This window comes from Cibotium barometz, chromosome 56 (genome assembly GCF_041138505.1).
Source record: "Cibotium barometz isolate CiBa-2024 chromosome 56, ASM4113850v1, whole genome shotgun sequence".
NCBI classification, from domain to species: Eukaryota; Viridiplantae; Streptophyta; class Polypodiopsida; order Cyatheales; family Cibotiaceae; genus Cibotium; species Cibotium barometz.
Window position 1 is genome coordinate 24,613,288 of NC_141101.1, and position 20,694 is coordinate 24,633,981.

Below are 20,694 nucleotides of genomic sequence, written 5' to 3' on the forward strand. Positions count from 1 at the left end.
CCATGTGACACCAAAAGACTGGCCCTTCCACATGGGACACACCTGGCCCCATGTGAACATGGCACAAATCTGGCCGCTCTATGGAGTGATAGTCCCATAGAAAATGGCACCAATAGGCTCCCGTCCATACAGCACGAAGCATGTCACACATGGATGGCACGAAACTGGTTCCCATCCATGTGACGTAGTACTGGTCATACACGGGTGGCATTAATTTGGCTCCCGTCCATGTGACACCAAAAGACTGGCCCTTCCACATGGGACACTGGCCTGGTGGTCGCTATATGGAGTGACAGTCCCATAGAAGTGGCTCCAGAAATGGAGATGGACTGAATGGTGACATGGGACTGGAGCACTTCAAAGTGGTGGGGCTGGGGGAACCAAGCACTGATGGGCAGGGTGGTAAGAAATTTGAGAGTACTTTGACAGAGCACACACCTACCTCTACGCTACCTCTCCATAGCAGGCCACCACTTCCCCATAGCCTTGTCCATGCCGGAACTCCCACATTGACTAGGCCAATGCATCATCTGATGAGCTTTCCATTCCCCTTGAGGAACTCCCACATTACCCGGGCTAATGCATGCATCGTCCCATGAGCTTACCATTTGCCTTGAGGAACTACCTCCCTTGTGGAAGCACGAGCAATGGTGACTCCCCCATTGAGACCAGCAGCCTGCTTATGACCTTGAGGTTCTCTTTCAAGCTGCTGACAGTGGAGAGCCTCTCTCCCTTCCATCTTGTGAAGATCTAGTGAAAGAATTCAATTTCGATACAAGAGATGATCCTTGACCTATCTTACTAGCATCGTGGCTTTGGGATCACCCATGTCGTAGCTTTCTCTTTGCCTTCATAGATGATTTCTCACCCCACATCACGACGCGCTGTGAGGCTTTCATAGAGCATGTCTCCTAGATGTCTTTGGAGAGCCTCTCTCCCTTCCATCTTGTCAAGATCTAGTGAAAGAATTCAATTTCGACACAGGAGATGATCCCTGACCTATCTTACTGGCATTGTGGCTTTGGGATCACCCAAGTCGGAGCTTTCTCTCTACCTTCATAGATGATTTCTCCAAATTCACAGGCACCAACCAAGTCTACTATACCTACTTCTATTGAGGGTTGTACTCTACATCATGCATACATTTTCTCGACTTAAATTAGGGCCTCTATCTTGGGGGAAAAAAGAGCTTTGAGCAGCACATAGCAGACAAATATCAAGTTTGGAAGTGGGGGGCTCTAAACATCACCTTTGATGATGGAAAGGGTTGCAAATCAGCAGTAGTCTAGGTGTTTGGGAGGAAACAACATATCAGAGGTGGTTTCTTTACAAATCCCTCCTAGTATGCTTGTTCGCTCTATAGTTCAAAAGTTACAAGCCTGTTAACTCTTTATGTTGTGTTAAGGTTATGAGACGTGGCAATCTGTCTTCAAGATAGATGGCATGTCAAAATCTGTGGTCTCACTTTTACACTTTGTTTAAATAGTAAGAAGACTGAAGTGTTATGAATTCAACTTTCTTCTTGAGAGAGATTATATATGATATTAAGTGGTAGACATCAATCATGTCCAGCAGGTGTAGCTAGCACTGAGCAGAGTTTGAACCCTCATATTCCGGAAGACAAATGCCTTCACCACTAGGCTATATGCATGCAGACATGAGTTTTAACTTTCTAAACAGTTACATTTTCTGTATTACATAAAGTATTGACTAGTTTTGATGGGGAATTCTTTTTGTTGCAAGTAAGTGAGCCTAGTAATTGTAGCTGTTTGCTTCAAAGAATTATATGATTCTTTTTGTTGCAAGTAAATGAGACTACTGAATGTGGCTCTTTGCTTCTAAATATTATACCTTTGATTTGACCATCTTGTTGCAGGTATGAAGTTCCTCGCATGCTTTATTCCATAGGGAAAGTAGATGATCTAAAGAAGTATGTGGATGAAAAAAAAGATCGTAGTTTACATCGATGGTGGGCAAATTACTGCGAAGCTAAAAATTTACTGCAAGATGCCATTGATCATTACAAATTGGTATGTAATTCGTTTGAACTTTCTAAGACCATCTTTTTCTCTTTGTGTTATCAAATGCTGGGATGACAATCTAAACCCTGTGATAGATGTAGGAAAAAATCTCCTTTCTGGGCTCCTATTGTGCTACTTTGCGTTTTCAAAAATGATGTCATTGACCAAAGTAGAGACAATCAGAATTATTAATGATACGATTGATGTTGGCATAATATGCATACATACATACATACGTACATGCTTTTTTTAAAGTTGAAACCACTGCTTCATTGATAAAATAAATGTACAATCATAGTTGTCCCAGAACAGGACAACTAGGACTCAGATCAGAAACAGTGGGAAAACACCTCAAGCTGCAGCGAAGCAAGCTCTCCAAAATCATAAGAATCTATGAGAGAGTGGTAAAGAGATCTACAGAGGAGGAGGAAAAAGGGTGGACATGAACAACATAAAAAAGCAGCTGATTCCAGACATATAGATAGTCCAGAAAGCCTAGAATGTGGTCCAATCCAAGAAGATTGCATAAGCTGGCAATGCAGGAGAGAGTTGACTAAAAAGCCAAAACGGTCTCACAAAAAGTCTGCATGGAAATCATGCTCGTAGGCCCCCTGACAATCTGTCCAAGAGGGCATGAGAGTGTGAGCAGTACTAGAGAAGATGGGGCACCGTCTCATATGGGTGAGAGCATCGCCTACAAGAGGCTGAAACAATGCATCTATGTGCCAAAAGAATCCCCACCGAAAACACCCATAATACATCTCCATAGAAAAAGTCGTTGCTTCAAGGGCAATTTCCTCATCCATATCCTTCCCAATGTTGCTCTCCACCAAGGCAAAGATTTAGACATCTGCCAAAGATGATTCGCATGCTCATGAATCCAAGTGGGGGGCAAAAGAAACTTTTATGCCCTAAAAACAGAGAGCTGATGAAAATGAAGAGGTGTATATCCAGGAAGCCACCTGACAAAAGTTTTTAGTTACTTTTCAAACAAATACGAAGATATGTGTAGCAATGTTTATAAGTAATTAATATGACAATATAAGCATTGGCTATATTGTCCATAATTTGCCTTCTTGGGACAAAACCATATTGATACCAAAATGCAATATACCTTTGATTCTATTCACAAGCATCTTAGTGACAAGCTTGTACACCATAGGCATCAGAGAGACGGGATGCCAATCCATTAAACCTTCACAAAGCTATTTTCTGGGCAGCAATTGAAGTAAGCCTTCTTTCTGGGATCCTGGCGGCTATCCAATCGACCAACAATAATTAACCATCAAGAGAATGGGCTATTTCATAACATCCCAAAATGCATGAAAAACTCTGCTGTAAGACCATCCCATCCTGGGGATTTCCATTTACCCAAATTTTTGAGAGCAATATCCAATTCTTCCTTAGTAAAAGATGCATCCATAACATTTTCCTCATGCGGAGTGACTATAGGGTGAACATACTGCAAGAGTTCATGACGTGCATGTAATACTTCATCATAAGGGGGTTGAGGAGCTGTAAACACGTCTGCAAAACAGTGATGACAAACATTTGCAAGCTGTGCTTTGTTACATGTCCAAGTTCCATCAGATAATTTCACTCTTGCAATAGAGTGTTTTCGTCTGGCTGTATGCAGATTTTTGAAAAAAGATTTGGAAGAACAACCTTTATCAAGAAGGGGCTTTTGTTGAGCTCGAGTTTGCCGCTTGTTCAACTTGCGAGCATTATTTTGGTCAAGACAATGTTTGGCTTTATCAAGAAAAACAACCTTTATCAAGAAGGGGCTTTTGTTGAGCTCGAGTTTGCCGCTTGTTCAACTTGCGAGCATTATTTTGGTCAAGACAATGTTTGGCTTGCTGTTCGCCCTTGCTTCTGCCCGCCCCTGGTTTTGTCCGCCCCTCTTCCTCCCATTGCTGTCTCCAGTCTGCACCCCTTCCCCTCTTGCTCTCCTTGCTCGCCTCCCCTCCTTCCTCCGCCGCCTCCTTTCTGCGTAGCCTTTGCTGCGCTGCCCTTCCCCCGCCCTTTTTCTCCCGTTTTTTTGTTTTTAGTTTTTAGTTTTGTTTTTTAGTTTTTTTTTTTTTTGGGGTGGGTTGTTTTTGTTGTTTTTTGGTTTTTATTGTTTATTGTTTTTTAATTTTTACTTTTTTTGTTTGTGTGTGTGTGTGTGTGTGTGTGTGTGTGTGTGTGTGTGTGTTGCCCAAAATGACCTCCCAGTGATCAGTGATCCATGCACCATGTGTAGGTTCTATCCCGGGCTGCCCTTTTACCACTTCACTTATTTGCGATTGGAAACAGGTCCTTTCGCATGCTCATTGGGCACCCTTCCTTTTGTCTCATGCCAATTCCCTTCGGCAGGAAAGCATTTACTGGAGTGCTGTTTTTGATTCTCCATTGGCCCTGCAAGAGCCGATTCGGGCATACAATCTCAGCAAATTGGGGATTAGGTGCATAAATGATGTTGTTGATGCTACTGGTCAAATGCTTTCTTCCCTCAGGCTATGGCTTCCTATCCACTAGCCATGCATCACAAGTTCATTTGGGGGAAAATTGCTGACTTGCTGCAGCCTTTTCTTCCCATCCCTCCTTTATCTAACAGAGACAGATTACAGGATTGGCAGTTACACCCGGTGGGCTCAAATTCTCGTCCTGTTATTCTTTCTGACCTAACGGTTAGGACGACATACTCTTTCCTCCAACCATCACCATGGATTCATTCACATGCTAATTCTCTTTGGCATATGACAAAATCACTTGCTTGGTGGCGAAAGAATCTTCGCAATTTATGGAGGAGTAAATTGTCTCTCAAGCAAAAGCTTTTCCTATGGCGTTGTCTTACAGGTTCCTTATCTGTGGGGGTCACTCTTGCTAAACGAAGGATTGCATCTGCTTCTTGTCTTCGATGCATGGCCCCTTCTGAAACGGTGCCTCATTTGTTTTGGACGTGCTCCAGCACTAAGGCCTTCATCCGCAAAATTTCCATGTTACTTCGCCTTCGTTTCCCTAACTCGTTTTTTGGGAAACACTTTTGGCTTTTTGGCAGACTCCCTACAACCACGGTCCATTACTCTTTACTTTTGTACTAGGTCAGATATTGGGCTTTCTGGACCATATGGCAGGATCACAACATGAGATATTTTGGGAAACCGTTTTTGCAATCTTATCCGTATTTTAGAAGCTCCTTACGGCAATTTGTTTATGATGCTTGCCACCAAGGAGATCTTCATCAGTCATGCCTGGAAATAGTTTCTCTTTGCTTCTGATTTCCCGTTGAGGCTCTTCGTTTTGGAGACTCTCATGTAAATTTCATTGATAATATACTGTTCATGGATTTACCACCAAAAAAAAAAAAAGTGTGTGTGTGTTTTGCCCCTTTTCCACCCTCCCTTCCTTTCCTCCGCCTCCTTGCCTGCCTCTTCCCGTTGGTTCAGATTGCTCTTCATCCGGATTCAAGTCGGCCTTTTTCTTCGATTAGCATCATGGCTAATCAATCTCCCTCGGGCGGGTGAACCTTTGTTTTTTCGGAAGCCGAGCTCGCGGTCCTCTACGCCGAAATCGAGAAAGACTCCAAAATGACCCTCATTGCCAGAATCTTTGGATCTCACCCTTCCCGTCTCCAGGCTCAGGAGGATTGGGTCTTGGCGGCTTTGCCCTCCGACCTCACCTCACACTTTCGAGATGTCAGGTTGTTGCTTGGAAGAGGTTTCTTCCAAGTGGATTTTGATTCTGAACGCAGCCTCAGAGGTTTTGAAGGGCAGCCCTTTGCCATTGGGCCCGAGGAAGATATTCTTTCTTCCCTACTCCAGCTATTTTTACCCTGATGAGGAAGACCGGAACCGTTGCCCGATTACTCTAAGATTCCCAGGTCTTCCTCGCGCATATTGGCCTATGTTAGAGGCCATTGGGTCCGCCTTTGGGCTGGTTCTTGAAGTGCCCCCCCTCCATGCCTTGCCGACATCTTCTGCCCAGGTGGTCACTGCCTCGGCGGATGCTGTCCCCAGGGTCATGGTTCTTGGCCGTGACATTGAGCTCTTTGAGGACTATGTTTTGCTTCCGGGCCCTTGTGGCCCTTTAAAGCAACGTATGGAGATTGCAGGTAAACCGGATCAGTGCTGGGTTTGTCACCAATAGGGTCACTTTGCTCGAGATTGCCCTCGGGCTCGGGGTCGCAGAAGGCCTCGCAAGCGTGCTTCTCAGGCGCCACCTCCCCTGGTTCCTTCCCGTCCTTCAGTCCGCGAGGTGTGGCGAGCTGTCTCTCACTCCCGCCTCCCTGGTGCGATTGATGGGAAGGCCTTCTCGGATCATGTACAAATAGATGATGTTTCTGCTTAGAGGGATGTGTCCGCTGATGCATCTTTGCAGAGAGATGATATCTCAGATCAGGATGATTTTGTTGAGTCCTCTCTACTTGGAGGGGGCGATATGCAGGATGTTCAACGCAGTGGGGATCATGTATTGCAGGATTTTCAGCACGATGCCATTGCTCTTGATGCCTCGTAGGGCGAAAAGGTTTCTCGTACATATGCAGGTACTGTGCAGGGCCTTGGAGAAGGGCATGTCAATGGACTTTGCCCCGTAGATTATTTCGTCCTCTAGCATTATGAGAGGCGTCCTCAGGCTACTCATCGTCTTCTTAGATCGGGGGTCAAACCCTCCTCTCTTCCATGAGAATCGTCTCATGGAATGTTCAAGGCGTTGGAGGGCTTCCCACCAAGCGCCTTTTGAAGGAACATCTTCACCCTGTTGTTACAAGAGGGTCTATGGATGTACTTTTGTTGCAGGAACACAAATTGGATAGATCTCAGTGTGGCAAAACTGGTAAGATGCTTTCTGGCCAGACCTTCTATTCCTCGGCAGTTGGGACTAGAGGGGGTGTTTGCATTTCAGTGGTAGCATCTGTTATGCCTCATGTTATTGGGCACGGTGTTATCATCCTTGCTAGAGCGCAGTGGATCTTGATCATGCATGAGGGTCACAAAATTGGGAATCTTGAATATCTATGCACCTAACGTGAGAGGTGAAAGGGTGGCCTTTTGGGACACCATTACAAATGTCATTCCTGAGGTTGATCATTGGATAGTGGGAGGAGATTTTAATATGGTTGAGCAACCTTCTGACAAGAAGGGTGGACGCGAAGGGAGTTTACGCCCTTTAGAGGAGCGAACCTCATGGGAGAGGTTCACGCTTTCCTTTTTTGGCAGGGATTTGTGGACTGAGGATGACTTCCAGAGCTTCCAGAGAAGGCCAAACTCCTTATCTTTCTCTTGGCATAACCGCAGGAGCGGGGATGACAGCATCTTTGCACGTCTGGATAGGTTTTATGTGGATGATTGGTCCTTGGACAGAGGAGGCACCATTGCTATTATGCATGGCACCACCAAATCCGATCATTGCCCCGTCGTTTTGTGTCTCAGGGAGCCTGGGGCTCGCTCGGCCTCTCCCCGTGTCCGTATCCCTGACTCTCTTTATCTAGATGCTAACATCTCCCTTGCGATCACAGAGATATGGAGATCTTGTGATGGTCCTAATCCTCATCATAATATTGCGCTAGCTCTTGAGAGGACCAGCCATTATTATCATAGCACTGCCTTGTCCAAGAAGAAGGAGGCTCTAGACAAGGAGAGAGCTATTAGTTGTAGGATCGCTCCTCTTCAGAGGGAACATGAAAAGCATCCACATGCGTCTTGGATTACAGACCTCTTGACCACAGTTAGAGCAGAGCTGCAGTTGGCCATGGACAGGAGGGCTGAGTTCGCATTTCATGCGAATGAGGCTTTTTGGACTCAGATGGGTGGCAGATGCAACAAAGAGTTTTTCTGAGCACACAGGCCTTCCCATAGCAGGGATTCTGTGAGGTACTTGCAGGATTCACAAGGTGAGGTTCAGATTGAGCTTGATAAGGTGAGGGGTATTGCTTCAGATTTTTATCGGTCTTTGTTGACTGCAGAGGTGCCCTCTCCTCAGAGAGATGTGGCACGGCAGAAAGTTTGGGAGTGCATGCCCAGGCTCACTACAGATGCTATGTGTTCTTCCCTGGATGCCTCTTTCTCGAAGGATGAATTCCTTCACGCACTGCATGCTCTTTCTAGTGGTTCATGCCCAGGGGATGATGGTCTTTCTCCCGCCTTCTTTATTCTTTTTTGGGATCATATTGGAGATGCTATCACTGTTGCCCTTCAGGAAATGTTCTTGTCGGGTATGATGCTGCCATACCTCACGGAGGGGCTGATTCACCTTATCCCCAAAAGTGGGGACAAGACTGACATCAAGCAATGGAGGCCCATCACCCTCCTTGGATCTGCATATAAAATCTAAGCTAAAGCCTTGAGTATAAGGTTGCAGCCGATTCTCCAAAGAACTATCCATGATATACACAGAATGGGTTCCTCCAAGGAAGGAGTATATTTGATAACATCTTTTCTTTCTGGGAAGCTGTCAAGTGGGCAAAATCTAGTCAACAGCCTCTTGCCATTCTTTTGCTTGATTTTGAAAAAGCTTATGACAGAGTGGATTGGGATTTTTTTGGAGGGCACTATGGCACACATGGGGTTTTCCCAAAACTGGATCAGAGGGGTGTCCTGCCTATACAGGAGGCTCATAGCACTGCTTTAGCTTGTGGGGGGCGTGGCGAGCATTTTCAGATTTCCCGTTCAGTGAGGCAGGGCTGTCCCCTCGCCCCTTTACTGAACCTCATTGTAGCTGAGGCTATGAGCAGGTTTCTTTGGGCTGCCCCTGGTGTTGTGGGTCTCAGGCTGCCATATGCACGCAGGAAGAGTTTTTGGACTCTGAGTTAGCAGATGATACGGCGTTGTTCCTTGAGGCTTCACATGCTTGTTTATGTGAATATCATTGAGCCTGAGGTGCAATGTAAGGCTTTGCTTTGTAAGCTTGTTGTTAGGGGCTTTCTTCCAGGCATTGAGCCGTGGAAGGACTTTCTCATGCAGCAGATCGCGAAGTGTGTCCCTGTTCGCGGAGGTGTCTGGGCTCTCAGCTCATGCTTTATTTTTTCGGATGCAGTTCACCGCTCCCCTTCATCCCCCTTGGTTAGGTCCCTCCTACGGGCCTGGGACTGCCTGAGGAGTTTTTTGGTACACATCCCCCCACGTTCAATGGAGGAAGCTAATCGGCAACCCATTTTGTGGAATGATTTGATCTTAGATGTGCATGGTAGACTCTTGGGTCAGCTATGCATATTCTTTGGGCTGGCTGGGAGACCCTATGCTCCACAGTGTTGGCTTGGAAGAGGTTTCAGAGCCTCACCGAAGTGCAAAGATTAGATTTCACGCAGCATTTGAGAGACTCTAGCTGGAGGATTGCACAGATTGATGCAGCCATTCCCAACCACTGGATTATTGGATCTTTCTTGGATGGCCGACATCATTCTTGGTTTGGGGTTTTTTCTGGGACAGGTGTTCCTCTTTAGGTTATGGGTCTCCCCTTGCCTAGGGAGGATGATGTGCCGGTCTTTTTTTCTGTACAGGATGGATGGCAGTTGGAGAGTGTGACGTGGAGAACCTTATTAAGGGCCCCCAGATTTGTCCAGTCAGAGTTGTTGGCAGTTAGGGAAGTACGTCTTTGTTGACCCCCCCCCTCCCCCCCCCCCCCCCCCCCCCCCCCCCCCCCCGGCGGATGATCACAGAGTGTTAGCCTTTGGTTGTATGGTGGCTGCCCTTTCAGACATTTGCATTGGGACCTCGGTGAGTGGCAGTGGAAGGATGCTTGTAACCCTTTGAAAAGCATGCCTTTTTTCAGTTATACGGTGTGGAATGCCAGACATCTTATCTTGGGATACACCCAGAGTGTCCCTACTCTTAGACCCCATTGGGAATCTTACGGCATTTCGGCTGACATTCAAAGGGTATTTTGTCGGAGATTGTGGCATTCTTATAAGAAGTCACAGATTTCCTCCTTTATCTGGGTTTCTCTTCATCGTGGTCTCGCCACCAATCAGTGGAGGTTTGTTACTGGTGCTTGCCCAGCATGCCCTAGATATGCAGGAGTTTCGGAGTCAGTTTACCATTGTTTATGGGAATGCAGGGAAGCACAGAGGGTTTGGTCTGTGATTGCACACCTCTTTGGTAGGATTAAGAGGGATACTATCATTTCTTTCGGTTCTATCATTTGGTTGACAGAGTCGGGGCCTCAGCTGAGGTTTGAGGGGACTGACAGGAGCTTGGCCATTATGGTTAGGCAAGGAGTTGCTCGGTAGTGTTGTCTTCAGGATTTTCCTTTTTCACACTTTGTCCCTTCGGCAGAGAGGTTAGACAGCTCTTGGGAGATTATTGCTAGCATCTCAGCCTGGAATATCTGGAAGGCTAGATGCACTGAGGCCATTGAGGGTACTCCTGTTCTTGTTTCTCAGTGTCTCTGCAGGATTTGGAGTGATATTATTCACACCATTATGGTTACTTGGGCCAGAATCCAGGGATCTTCGAGGGCTGCGGAGAGGAAGCGCGGCCAGTTTATGAGAGAATGGGACATTGGTATCTTTTTCACGTCCTGTCATTCGGAACCCTATTGGCAGCACAGGGCTCCTGATTGGTTGAGATCTCCACCTTGCTTGGTGTGAAATCTCCATTTTGTAAATTTTTTCATACTTAATAGAAGTCTCCTTTTCAGGAAAAAAAAAACACAGACACATGTTGCATGCATGTCTCCTTTTTTTTTTGTGAAACCATTATCAAATCTTATATTCGAGAATCCTCAAAGCGAGAGGCTCTCATTTAAGTACATCTAAAAACAACAAAAAAACACTTCATATTTCTATTGATCAATCTGTTGCAACTCAAAATTGTCATGTTATGACTGATGCAATGATTGACAGAAATATACATACTTGTCGATCGGAGGTTGTGCAAACACCTCATAATTATGATCCAGCCATATTGTCGATATAGCCCAATATCTCGACCATGCAACGGAAAGAGCATAATACTACAGTCTAGAAGGATATCTTCCAAACATCCAAAACATCTTCCCAAATGTCACCCTAGGGAATCTGATTCGCATATTTGAAAATAGATGATTCAGAAAATCCCTTGTGTCAATGCATGCTCATAGCAAATGATAAATACTCTCCATCTGATGATGGCACCTTAAACAATTTGGAGCCGCAATTTTTTGCTTTGCCAAATACTCTTCTACCAGGAGCGTTCTTGTGACGCATCTCCTTAGAAAACCCTTTGTTGGGGTAAAGGCGTTATGCCCACCCTTATAGTGTGTACAAGCCCATAAGTTATAGTACATAGTACACTTAGTACTTTTAATGTACTAAGTGCACTATGTGTACTAGTGCAATATACATGTGTGATAGGGGAGTCACACACTCACTTGATGAGTTGACTTATCCCCACAACTCTCTCTCTCTCTCTCTCCCTTGCTTCTCTGTGTATGTCTCCCACCTGACCTAACCCTAATTCTCCCACAACTGGTATCAGAGCCAGTCACTCCTGGAGCTACCCAGACGGCACTGGCAGTCTGAACGGAAGAGCAGCCAACAGCTTGAAGGCGCCCTGTAGGCAGAACCACCTCTGTGCTGGTCTTCGCTAGAAGCTTGCTTTGACGATTACTGGCTCGACTGTGTGCTACAGTAGAAGGCTGCGTACAACAACGTGTAGCGGCGCCCTCAACTGACCACGTTATTAACCAGGCGGACATAATAGGCGTCGAGCGTGAGTCGGCGGCAGCTAGGCGATTCGGCTGGCGAAAACGCGTATGAGCGCTGGGCAGCGCACGTACGAATTTCGAAAGCGAGCAAGTCGGCATGGCGCTAGAGCGTGGAGTTCCTGTCTGAAAAGCTTTTGGCGATGGCGAGCTTGGGGTTGGGTTACACTGAGCTTGGCCGCACGGGGCTGCTTGTCAGCAAGCTTGGTTTCGGTGCCTCCCCCCTCGGTAATGTTTTCGGGACCGTGAAGGAGGAAGACGCCATTGCTTCTGTCCATGAAGCTGCTCGCTTTGGCATCAATTTCTTTGACACTTCTCCGTGCGATTCTGTAACCCCTCAGGAGAACCTTCCCATGGTGCGCTGAAGCTACGAAGCAGAGAAGGAAGACCTCCTTTTGGTTTCTGCAGCACACTTTGGCACAGAAAAGGGTCTCATCAGAGAACTGTAGAGATTCGCACGGGCTGCTACAAAGGAGTCCTTCATCTGCACTAATTCTGCAGCAGCATCAGCAAACCCTCCTTTTCCTGCAAATCAGAGAAAAATCAGAAAATTACAAGGTATTTTCCTCAATTTTTTTTTGGGATTTGCAATTGAGCAAGTACAATCAACAATTGAGCAGGTACAGGTGCCCAATTGCTCAATTTTTGAGCAAAATTGGCAAAATTGGGTGACATTGGTCACAATCAGGATCAATTTGCAGAAAATTGGTCACAATCAAGATCAATTCGCAGGAAATTGAATGTCGAAATTTGGGGATTTTGATGTAATTGTGCAATTAAGCACTCATACATGCTGTATGATGTGAAAAATCGCACATTTGGGCAAAATTGCAGCAAATTGCAGTGCAAATCAAGAGGCTTTTGTGCCGATTTGGTTGATTTGCATGCAGGCAATCGCATTTGATGCTGTGGATAATGTATTGATGCCTTACAAGCACTCAATGTGCCTGTAAATCAAGGGGGTTTCATGTATTTGATGTATATGTGGCCAGGGGAAAGCATCGTGAACACTCTGGATGCCTTCATGTGCGTCAATGTACCATGTATGATCAGAAATTGATCTTAAATCAAGGGGCTTTTCAAGTTTGTATGCTTGTTGAGCTTGGCAAAGCAGCAGGCAAGACATTTATGCCTTGAATCCTCAAAAATCAGCTTGCAGTCAAGGGGCTTTTGCCCAATTTCTGTTCGGGACTGTTGTATGCAGTGTTCGAGACTGTAAAAGTCTGATTTTCACTCATTTGGACAGCCAGGAGAGCATTTATTGCTATTGTACCTGTTGGTACAGATTTGGCACAGCTTTGTGCATGTTTTGGCATGGCTGTACACTGTTTTGAGTGACCAAAAGGTTCAATTTCAGCTACTGAACTTGCCAGTACAGGTTTGGTACATCATTGGTGAGCACTTGGTACTGCTGTACAGTACTTTGGAAGGGCAAAAGAGCACATTTAAGGTGCTGTCCAAAATCTGCAGCAACCAGATTTTGGTGTTTTCATCACATAAAGTGGGAGAAAAGTTGCATTCTTGCTTCCGCAGTGGGAGATAAAACTTGGGAGAAAAACTGTGAGCACTTTGTGTGCTTTTGGTGCAGTGTTTGCACATTTTGCAGGGAGTCAGGCATTGACAGTTTGCATTTTGCTATGGCAACCACAGGTGAGAGCTCTTCATTGCTTCACATCAAGAAGCTTGAAGGCTCACATAACTATGATATTTGGCAAACCCAGTGCTACAATGTGTTGCTCCAGAAAAAGCAGCACAAGCCTATCAAAGAAAGGGGTGTGATGCCCGCTTCTCTTACTGCTGAAGAGTGGGAAGATATGGATGAGCTGGCAAGATCTACTATCATGTTGTCTGTGTCAGACTCATTACTTTTCAGCATTCGTGAAGAGAAGACAGCTTGGGGAATGTGGCAAAGATTGCAGGACTTGTATGCCCAACAAAGTGCCTCAAGCAAAGTGTATTGGTTGAAGAAACTCATAGGTCTTCAGATGAAGGAAGGGGCGTCTATGACAGCCCATCTAAATGAGTTTAATGGTATTGTCAACCAGGTCATTAATCAAAAGTTGGCAATGGACGATGAGTTCAAAGCCACTTTTTTGTTATGCACTTTGCCAGAGAGTTGGGACACATTCAGGACAGCCACTAGCAATTCGAATGCTATGCTGTCATATGCAGATGTTGAGGGTGCTCTTCTTCAAGAAGAGATGAACAGGAAAAACAACTCTGTTGGAAAGTCCAATGCAATGAATGCACGTGGGAGATCCCAGCAAAGGGGGAAAAGCCAAGAAAGGGGAAGGAGCAAGTCTCGCTCCAAAAAGGATTTGGAATGCCATTATTGTGGCAAAAAGGGACACATTAAAAAGCAATGCTACAAATGGAAAAATGATCAAAAAGAAAAGGGAAAAGGCAAAGACAAAGAGAAAGATGAAGCCAAAGATGTAAAGCCAAAGGGCAAAAGTGGAGTCAAGATTGAAGAAATCAATGTGTCACATGCAGGTGGCAGTGAGGATGAGGTCCTATTTACTTCTTCACTTGATGCCCATTCACTTCTTACAGGTGGTCATGGTATGCACTCATGGATCATTGATTCAGGTGCCTCCATTGTCAGGTATACTGCTGGCAATGAAGGAGTGGTTTATTTGGGTGATAACCATGCATGCAAGATTCTTGGCAGAGGTGATGTAAGGCTTGTATTTTCAGATGGCTCACAGCTTATGCTCCATGATGTCAGGCATGTGCCTGAGATCAAGAAGAATCTGCTTTCTACTGGACAGCTTGATGATGCTGATTATGTTACCACATTTGGTAATGGAAAGTGGAAAATTAGTAAGGGCTCACTGGTTGTTGCCAGAGGCTCTAAGGTGGACACTCTTTATTTCATGCATGCAGGTGTTTGTCACCATGCTAATGTAAATGCAACCGAGCTGCCGGAAATCTCTATGTGGCATAGCCGGTTGGGACACATGAGTGTCAAAGGAATGGAGCAATTGTCTCGTTTGGGTTACTTGCCTTCTCTAAAGTTTTCAAGTTTTCAATTTTGTGAGCATTGTATATATGGTAGGCAACTCCAGTGCCCCCACAAGAAAGCTCTTGGACAGAAAGATGCTCAGTTAGAGCTTGTGCATACAGATGTATGTGAGATGCCTCAGCTTTCTTTGGGAGGGGCAAAATATTTTGTCTTTTATTGATGATGCCACACGCAAGGTGTGGGTTTATCCTCTTCGTTTGAAGAGTGATACATTTTCAGTGTTTCAGAAGTTTGTTGCTCATGTTGAGAATCAAACTGGCAAAACACTGAAGGCTTTGCGTTCCGACAATGGTGGAGAGTATATGTCCAAACAGTTTCAGGACTTTTGTGATGCTAAAGGCATCAAGAGGGAGCTCTCTACTCCTTATGATCCTCCACAAAACGGGACAGCAGAGAGGATGAACAGGACCATTCAGGAGAAGGTCCGTTCTATGTTGTCACATGCTGCATTACCTCATGGTTTTTGGGCTGAAGCTGTTATGACAGCCATTCACCTTATAAACAGGTCACCTAACACGAGGCTTGGTGGGAAAGTGCCAGAAGAGGTATGGACTGGAAAGCCTCCGTCATACAAGCACTTGAGAGTGTTTGGTTGCGTTGCGTACGTGCACATACGCAGGGAAATGCGCACCAAACTTGATCCTAAGTCTCACAAATGCATATTCCTAGGATATGGTGACAGAGGTGAAATGGGGTATAGACTTTGGGATCCCGTGAATAGAAAGATCATACGCAGCAATGATGTCATTTTTGATGAAACATGCATGTATAAGGAGCCTGCAAGGCAACAGGAGCCTGGCAGAGTCATCTTTGATGATGATGGACATCATGGACAACAACAAAGGGCTGTAAATCAGCCATTACAGCAGGAAAACCAGCCCTTAAATGGTGCTGAAAATGGTCCAAATGGACAGCCAGAGATGGCAGAAGATATCCCTATGGATATACCACAGTTGGAGGAGATACCGGGCATGATTTTTCAGCCTTATGGCATGGAACAGGAGCCACCAATGGGTGATATGCAGGCTGGACAGCAACCTGCAAATGATGGTCATTGGGTACGGAGGTCCACTAGACCCTCCAGAGCCCCTGACAGGTTTGTTCCAGGGGTTGACTACTTGATGCTCACTGACTGTGGGGAGCCCTCATGTTATAAGGAGGCTTTACAGAGGGCAGACAAAGCTCTTTGGGAGCGTGCCATGAAGTCAGAGATGGATTCTCTGCATAAAAATGAAACATGGAAGTTGGTGCATTTGCCTGCAGGCAAGAAGGTTTTGCCATGCAAGTGGGTTTACAGGCTTAAAGTTGCACCAGATGCAAAGCCAAGATACAAAGCCAGGTTAGTGGCTAAGGGCTTCAAGCAGGAATATGGTGTGGACTTTGATGAGATCTTCTCTCCAGTGGTCAAAATGACCACACTTAGAGCTGTGTTAGCTTTGGTTGCGCATGATGATCTGGACTTGATTCAGATGGATGTGAAGACTGCTTTTCTTCACGGTGATCTCCATGAGGAGATATATATGCAGCAGCCAGAGGGTTATGCAGTGAGTGGAAAGGAGAAGCTTGTATGCAAGCTGAAAAAGAGTCTTTATGGACTCAAACAGGCACCAAGAGAATGGTATCATAAATTTGATACATTCATGAAATCTCAGAAATTCAGGAGAAGTGACATAGATCACTGCTTGTACACCAAGAAAGCTTTGGATGGCAGTCTATTGATTCTCATTTTGTATGTTGATGATATGTTGATTGCCGGGAAATCTCGTAAAGAGATGGATGCCTTGAAGCAGAGGCTGCATCAAACCTTTGATATGAAGGATTTGGGTGATGCAAATCACATCTTGGGTATGCGGATACTTCGGGACAGAAATCAGCATGTGTTGTATTTGTCTCAGAAGGAATACATTGGCAAAGTCTTGCAGAGGTTCAATATGGACGGGGGGAAGAAGACTAGTACTCCTTTGCCTCCATATGTGAAACTCAGTGCTATGGACAGCCCACAGTCGGATAGAGACAGGGCTGATATGGCCAAGATTCCGTATGCTTCAGCTTGTGGCAGTCTCATGTATGCCATGGTTGCTACTAGGCCGGACATTGCATTTGCAGTGGGAGTGGTTTCTAGATACATGGCCAACCCTGGCAAGAAGCATTGGGAAGCAGTGAAAGGTGTCATGAGATACCTGAAGGGCACACAGGATTTGTGCATTTGCTTTGGCAAACAGGATGCATTAGTGCATGGTTACACGGATTCGGATTATGCCGGTCATCCAGATAACCGGAAGTCTATTACCGGTTATGTATTTACATTCACAGGAGGTGCTGTGTCATGGATATCCAGGATGCAGAAGTGCACTGCCTTATCTACTACAGAGGCCGAGTATATTGCAGCCACAGAGGCTTGCAAGGAGGCATTATGGCTATCTCGGTTAGTGGTTGATTTGGGCTATACAGGGGATATTCCATTGTTGCATTGTGATAGTCAGAGTGCCATCCAGTTGGCAAAGAACCCTGTCTTTCATGCAAAGACGAAGCATGTGGATGTGAAGTATCACTTCATCAGAGAGGTGATAGAGAACAAGCAAATTCAGCTTGTTAAGATTCATACGGATGACAACCCGGCTGATCTGTTGACAAAGAGTTTGCCTCCGGAGCGGTTTGCTCATTGCAGACACTTGATGGGCATTGGATGAGGCCATTTTCAGCCTTGATATGGCCTTGTATATTATCATGTACATGCTGATTTTTCTTTTCCTTCATTTAAGGGCACTTTGCCTTTAAGTGGGAGGTTGTTGGGGTAAAGGCGTTATGCCCACCCTTATAGTGTGTACAAGCCCATAAGTTATAGTACATAGTACACTTAGTACTTTTAATGTACTAAGTGCACTATGTGTACTAGTGCAATATACATGTGTGATAGGGGAGTCACACACTCACTTGATGAGTTGACTTATCCCCACAACTCTCTCTCTCTCTCTCTCCCTTGCTTCTCTGTGTATGTCTCCCACATGACCTAACTCTGTTTCTCCCATCACCCTTTTGTTTTAAAGGCAATTTGCTTTGCCATATCTTTCCCAAATTACCTTTCCACCTAAGGACTTGTTCATATGCTAGACCTAATCGGCATATCGCTTTATCCATGGCTGTGGAAGCAATTTATATATCCTTGCCGTTGTCAATCCACAAAGAGGAAACTCCGTAATATAACCTGGTCGGCTATTGTTTACAACCAATCATCCTGTTGTTGCCAACCGATATATACGACATATCCCTATGTCCTGCTAACTGAGCAACAACAAGTCTCCAAACAGGGTGGTAATGGGCTCCCAATTGCCACTGTGGTCGTGCTTGTGGAAACGATAATGGTTTGCCTTCAGTCGATATGACACCTTCCACTGTGCAAATTCATTTCGTGCTAAAAATAAGCTTTTCTTGACTCAGCCACAACCAATGGCATATCAAATGCTATGTTGTAATGCACATTTTCAGCTACCACCAAGAGGCCATTACATTTTCAGCTACCACCAGGAGGCACTGGCCTATGTGCCCAATGCAAATGTATGAACACAGACTTCCAGTCTTGCAGCAATTTGGAAGAATAGGGGTAGCTTGGGATTTTTCCTTGTACCTGACCTACCAAGATATCCTAGTAGGAGAGATTCCCGTGCCGTAGCCTGGGATTTTTCCTTGTACCCGACCTACCAAGATATCCTAGTAGGAGAGATTCCCATGCCCAAAAGAATCAACCTTGTAACGCGCACACATTGCAGCTAGCATCTGTGTCCATGGCTATCCTTGTTCCACAAAAGTTATTATCATGGTACTTTTCCGAGCTAGAACATGGTAATGCACATTCAAGATATTGAGCCCACTATCCATTTTAGTGCTGCATACATGCTCCATTTTCAATAGCCTTAAAGCCTTCCTATGAGTGCATAACAGTTTCATTGCTAATGACATGAATGTGTCAAGAGATTTTTTGTCCCAAATTAGCAATGGCAAGAAGAACTTTATGTAAGCCATTATGATGGATTGAACTATTCGTAGTGTGACATGCAATGGCCATGTAGACAAGTGCCAGTAATTTGTTTGCACCCATGCAACTGCTTCTTTGAAAGATATGTTCCAACCTAAAGGATATCCCAAATGCCTAGTGATTTGGCGTGGGGGTAGTATATCTCCTGGTTAGAGTATACTATGCCAATCTCCCTGTTTTAGTGGTAGCAACTTCGACTTTCTAAAGTTGATTTTCAGCCCCGCTGTTGTCCCAAACAATATCACAACATTCATAATCACTGTCAAATCCCATGGAGTATCTGTCGGGAAGAAAAAAGAGTCATCAACATAAGTCCATGTAATTATCCTTTCCAAGTAAGTATATCTATATACATCAATAGAGGATGAGTGGCATTTGCTTACAACATGGAGCTCAGTGGGCAGCCTTACCTAACTGATGTTCCCAAAGTCTAGGGTGATGGTAATCCTTTCCCAATGATACATGTAGCTATGCTGCTTGCATACAATCAATAGATGTTTTCGGACCAAATCCTAGACGTTTCATGGTGGCAACAATAAAATCCCAGTGCACTCTGTCAAATGCTTTGGCAATGTCTACATGCAGTAGCAACACCTCCTGACCAATATATTTGGCATACTCCATTCCCACATAAGCATTACATATATTTGTCATCTAGAAATGAACCCATATTGGGTAGGATGCAGCCCTTTGTTAAGCACGTTGGCTATTCTATTGGAGATCATCTTTGTCACCAATTTGTATAGCACTGGCATTAAAGTGATGGGTCTCCAATCAGCCAAATTCAGGCATAGATCGTTTTTTGGAGCCAATTTCACAAGGCCCTTTTGCCAGGAAGCTGGAATTCTCTAAGTAATGCAATGATTCTATATATCTTTTCTTGATACACATCATGTGAGAGGTAGGAGGTATTGACTATGCACAGTCGTTTACATGGCAACCTTGCATTGTCCATATCTATTTCAAAATGTATCCCCACCCATAATGGATAATGATCCGATAATTGTGATGCATAATCCACCCATACCTTCGCAGGGTTCGGATCCCCATTGTGCACATTTAACATATAGCATTGTTGAGCCTCGCTGATCTAACATTATGCTGAAATGTGAATCCTCTTTTGTCCGAACAATTCACATTCCACATATCCATTGCTACAGTGTCTGTAATAAATGTCTGCCTCTTTTTCTGCTGCAATCATGTGTGAATTCCCATGTGTTATCTTGCACTGATGGAGAGTTATTGAAGTCCCCTAACACAAATGCATTTGTCAACCACGGATAGACAGCCAGGCTTCTCTAGAGTTTTGCCCTTCTAGCTGATGTTGTCGGTGCATATACACTCGCAAATTCATGCATTTGCTCATTTAGCATACATTGCAGTACTATGTATCTACCAAGAGGATCATTATAGGTGATCACTGGCCTCAAAGTTGTTTGTATTAATATGCATGTGCCTGAGTAATCAGTAGTTCCTGCATAAAATGTACTAAAACCTCTAAAATAGCCTATTTTTCTAGCAAAGGCATGCTGAGCATACGTACATGCATGCATAGATATGTACACACACATACATGCATGCAAAAATACATACATACGTACATACCAACACGATGTGTACACACAAGCACGCATAGATGCATACTTTTTTTTTTTGGGTAAAAACACGGTCTATATTAACGTGCAATGATATACATCTAGAAACAGTGAAAAAACAAATGAAACTGAGGTAGATCAATCTGTTGTAGCTGATAGCTGTCACAAAACTTTTTTTTTTTTTTTTGGGGTGAAACCACTATTTTATCTTATATTGGAGAGCCCTCTAGGTGTGAGGCTCTCATTAAAGTACATCTAAAAACAGTGGAAAAAGACTTCATAATTCTGCTGATCAATCTACTACGGCTCAAAACTGTCATGCAATGATTGGCGTAATGATCGACGATGCATACATGCATA

The 20,694-nt window shown here is 44.7% G+C and overlaps 1 protein-coding gene across 15 annotated transcripts in view; it reads left to right on the top strand.

Moving 5' to 3' along the window:
• LOC147607047 (uncharacterized) overlaps positions 1 to 20,694 on the top strand; it is a 151,514-nt gene that overhangs the window by 96,836 nt on the left and 33,984 nt on the right. For all 15 annotated transcript variants that reach the window (XR_015264913.1, XM_086791589.1, XM_086791598.1 and 12 more), the window contains one exon: positions 1,877 to 2,030. Coding sequence is in view for 14 of the 15 variants with exons in the window: in XM_086791589.1 (XP_086647715.1) it covers positions 1,877 to 2,030 (154 nt within the window). In the remaining variant the exon portion in view is untranslated. The remainder of the gene's footprint in view (positions 1 to 1,876; positions 2,031 to 20,694) is intronic.